At 39.2% G+C, this 4,896-nt stretch overlaps 1 protein-coding gene across 1 annotated transcript; it reads right to left on the minus strand.

The window, feature by feature from the left end:
- Positions 1-2,037: 2,037 nt before the first annotated feature.
- On the minus strand, positions 2,038-4,384 carry LOC125861371 (uncharacterized). Its single transcript, XM_049541289.1, has 3 exons — positions 3,469-4,384; positions 2,586-2,842; positions 2,038-2,502 (listed from the first exon to the last, which is right to left on the minus strand). The coding sequence occupies exons 1-3, from the start codon at positions 4,382-4,384 to the stop codon at positions 2,038-2,040; spliced, it is 1,638 nt and encodes a 545-aa protein (XP_049397246.1).
- Between the last annotated feature and the right edge of the window lie 512 nt (positions 4,385-4,896).

Consider the following 4,896-nt stretch of genomic DNA (forward strand, 5'->3'; position numbering starts at 1 on the left):
TTCATTTCATTTTGCTTTATTTAACATAGTTTGAGCCTCAAGTGAGTCCATTAGCATAGGCCCAAATTTGATCCATAAACCTTGACCTTTTTAACTAGATCCATATAGCTCAAGTAGGTGATGCACCTACTTGGTTCTTTGGACTGGTCAATAAGTCAAAGTAGGTGATGCACCTACTAGCTTAGTTAAGTCAAGCAAGCAACTAACCTATTTAAATCCATTTTCTAATTATTAATCTCTTTTTCTTTAACTTAGCACTTAACTTTCAACTTTAAGCTCAATTACCACCTTCCCGTCTTGAGTTTAAATACTTCCGTTGGAGTTATAACTTGCAGTACACATGCTGAACGTGCAAGGCATCACATCACTTTCCGAGCTAGTTTAAACCAACTTTAATATTATAAGAAACATGGTCCCTCGCCTATACTATAAGGCTATGTCAAGTATCACAAGAACAGAACAAGCATATGCATAATATGGGCTGTTACATCCTTCCCCCCTTAAAACATTCGTCCTCGAATGTTAGCTTGGTTATCCAGCCCAAACAAATTCAAGCTTAAGTTAGTACTACTGTTAATCACATTAAACATATAGACTTATACTTACTTGTTAACGCCTCAACTCAACATTTTAATCTTTCTCGTCGGTTTGGAAGAGATGAGGATACTTCAATTTCATTGCTTCTTCTGATTCCCATGTAACTTCTTCTACTTGTTGGTTCCTCCATAATACTTTTACAGAAGCTACTTCTTTATTTCTTAACTTCCTAACTTGTCAATCCAGAATAGCAATGGGTACTTCTTCATAAGTGAGATCTCTCGTAACATGTACATCTTTAATAGGAGTAACATGAGATGGGTCACCTACGCATTTTCGAAGCATTGAGACATGAAACACCAGATGAACGGTTGAAAGCTCTTGAGGTAGGGCTAACTCATACGCAACTTGGCCAATTCTTCGAATAATCTTATATGGCCCTATGTAGCATGGACTCAACTTACCCTTTTTACCAAACCTCATTACCCCTTTCATCGGTGACACCTTCAAGAACACCCAATCCCCTATGGAAATTCTAGTCCTCTCCTTCTAATATCCGCATATGATTTATGTCAACTTTGAGCTGTTTCTAGTCGCTGTTGTATCACTTTGACTTTTTCCATAGCTTGATGAACAAGGTCTGGCCCAAATAAGGCAGTTTCACCTGTTTCGAACCAGCCAATCGGGGATCTATATTTTCTACCATATAAAGCTTCATAAGGTGCCATTTTAATACTTGAATGGTAGTTATTGTTATAAGCGAATTCAATAAGCGATAGATGTTCATCCCAGCTACCCTTGAAGTCTAATACACAAGCTCGCAACATATCCTCAAGTGTTTGAATTGTACGCTCTGCCTGACCATCTATTTTGGGGTGAAAGGTTGTACTTAAATTCACTTGTGTCCCCAAACTCTTCTGAAATGACTTCCAAAAATTTGCAGTGAATTGAGCTCCTCTATTAGATATTATAGAGATTGGCACTCCATGTAGTTGAACTATCTTTTTAATATAAAACCTTGCATACTCTTCAGTTGTATAAGTAGTCTTCATCGGCAAGAAGTGTGCTGATTTGGTGAGTCTGTCAACTATTACCCATATGGAATCAAACTTCCGAAATGAGCGAGGCAAACCAATGACAAAATCCATGTTGTTCATGTCCCACTTCCAAATTGGAAGCTCTATACACTGCATATAACCTCTGGGCTTTTGGTGCTCTACTTGTACTTGTTGACATTTTGGACATTGAGCCTCGAATTCCGCAATGTTCTTCTTCATGTCCCCCCACCAATACATTTCTTTCAAGTCATGATACATTTTAGTTGACCCCGGATGGACAACATATCTCGAATGATGTGCTCCCATCATAATCCTATTTCTTAATTCATCTACATTAGGTACACACAATCTGTTTTGACATCGAAGTACTCCCTCTTGTGTAAGCTCAAATACCTTTGTCATACCCTGTTGTACACTCTCCTTAAGCTTTAATAGAATAGGATCAATGTACTGCTTCTCTTTCACTTCCACTACTAATCAGGATTCTGCCGCATTGCACAATAACCCCTTCGTCTGGAGATTCAAAAAGGCGAACCCCCAAGCTAGCTAGTTGACATAGATCCTTAGTTATTCCTTGTCTTTCCACAGACTTCCCATAAGTGCTTGCCATTATTTTACGACTTAATGTATCAGCTACTACATTTGCTTTCCCGAGATGATACAAGTTATCAATGCCATAATCTTTTAATAGCTCCAGCCATCTTCGCTGCCTCAGATTTAGGTCCCTTTGCTTAAAGATATATTGCAAACTCTTGTGATTAGTGTATATGTCAATATGAACTCCATACAAGTAGTGGTGCCATATCTTCAAAGCAAACACAACTGCTGCTTGCTCTAGATCATGGGTTGGATAATTTTTCTCATGTGGTCGTAGCTGCCTTGAGCCATTAGCTATTACTTTACCATGCTACATCAATACACAACCTAAGCCCACTCCGAAGCATCACAATACACTGCATAGCCTTCCGTTCCTTCTAGAAGTACTAATACAGGTGTAGAAGTTAATTTATTCTTCAGCTCTTGGAAGCTTCTTTCACATGCATCACTCCATTGAAACTTAGTTTCTTTGTACGTTAGCTTTGTTAAGGGTGAAGCAATGGAAGAGAATCCTTCAACAAAACTTCTATAATAACCTGCCAATCCAAGAAAACTACGGATCTCCGTAGGCGTTGTAGGTCTTGGCCAGTCTTTCACGGCTTCTATCTTCTGGTTATCAATCCTTATTCCTTCATCGGATACAATATGACCTAAGAATGCCACAGATTTCAACCATAACTCACATTTAGAGAACTTTGCATACAACTTATGATCACGAAGAATTTGTAAAACCTGCTGCAAGTGATTAGCATGGTCATCTTTCGATCTTTAATACACCAAATGTCATCTATGAATATTATCACAAACACATCTAAAAATGGCTTGAACACCCTATTCATTAAATCCATAAAATCTGCTGGTGCATTTGTTAGCCCGAATGACATGACTAAAAACTCAAAATGACCATACCGTGTCTGAAAAGCTATCTTGGGAATATCTTTGTCTTTGACCCTTACTTGGTGATAACCCGACCTCAAGTCGATCTTTGAAAAACACTTAGCACCTTGTAACTGATCAAACAAATCATCAATTCTAGGGAGGGGATATTTGTTCTTAATCGTTACCTTATTCAACTACCGGTAGTCAATACACATTCTTAACGAGCCATCCCTCTTACGTACAAACAAAACTGGTGCTCCCCATGGGGACATACTAGGCCTTATGAATCCTTTTTCTAGTAAATCTTTTAATTGCTCCTTCAACTCCCGTAATTTTGTCGGGGCCATTCTATATGGAGGCATGGAGATAGGTTGAGTATCTGGAATCACATCAATACCAAACTCTACTTCTCGTTCTGGGGGCAAACCCGGAAGATCTCCAGGAAATACATCGGAAAATTCATTTACCACCGAAATGGATTGAAGAGTTGGCGGCTCTGCATCTATATTTTTCACTCTGACCAGATGACATATGTATCCTTTGGACACCATCTTCTTTGCCTTAAGATAAGAAATAAATTTACCTCTTGGCGCCCCAATATTACCTTTCCATTCGAGGATTGCCTCTTTTGGAAACTGGAAATGCACTATCTTAGTTCGGCAATCTACCGTGGCATAACAAGAAGCTAACCAATACATACCCATTATAACATCAAAATCTACCATTTCTAACTCAACAAAATCAGCCAATGTATCATGATCACAAACAGTTACAATGCAATTACGATAAACCCTTCTAGCTATAATAGACTCACACATCGGTGTAGATACTTCAAATGGCTTCACTAACAATTTTGGTGTTCTTTTGAACTTTTCAGCAATCAATGGAGTAACATATGATAGTTTAGACCCAAGATCAATTAATGCATATACAATATGTGAAAAGATGAACAATGTACCTGTAACCACATCCGACGAGGCCTCTAAATTTTGTCGAGCCCCTAGAGCATATATGCGATTTTGAACTCCACTAGAACTAGCTGATCCCCTAATTCCTCTACCACGACCAGTAGGCATCTGTCCCCTACCCAAAGAAGATGCTGATGATGATGATGCAGCAACTGATATGGTAGGTTGTGCCACACCACCCACACCCTTATGAGGGCAATTTCTCATCATATGACCCGGTGTACCACACCAAAAACAAATATCTATCCCAAACCTACATGCACCTAGATGATTCCTTCCACATTGTTTACAAGGCTGTCGAGGAGGCCTTGATTGGTTCGTACTTCCCTGCTCTTGATAACCCATTATTTGTGAATCTTGGCTTTCACTTCTTTGCCCAAACTGATTGCCCCTAAACCCTTGAAACCGTGGTGGAGCGCTAGCTGTAGAATAGAAGGATGATGGCCTAGGAGGTCGTTAGAAAACCGAGGCCTAAATTCACCTTGGGATGGTGTAAACTGCTTTATGGATCTGGCCCTCTTAGAATGCCCTATTTCTGACTCTTGTATCCTTCTTCTTTGCCTTTGATCCTCCAATTTTTGCGCAAAAACTTGCATCCTTGCTATATCCATATCTTTATTCAACGAATCAATGGTACAGTCTCTAAACAGATATGAATCTAATCTATCCACATATCGATGAACTCTATCCTCCATAGTAGCTATTACATTAGGAGCATACCTGGCCAAGGAATTAAATTTGAGAATGTACTCTTTCACACTCATATTTCTTTGGTGGAGATTTAAGAACTGATCCGCACGGGCCTCTCGGATCTCCAATGGCAGATAATGGTCAAGGAATGCATTTTTGAACTCTTT

The sequence above is a fragment of the Solanum stenotomum genome, chromosome 4, assembly GCF_019186545.1.
Source record: "Solanum stenotomum isolate F172 chromosome 4, ASM1918654v1, whole genome shotgun sequence".
NCBI classification, from domain to species: domain Eukaryota; kingdom Viridiplantae; phylum Streptophyta; class Magnoliopsida; order Solanales; family Solanaceae; genus Solanum; species Solanum stenotomum.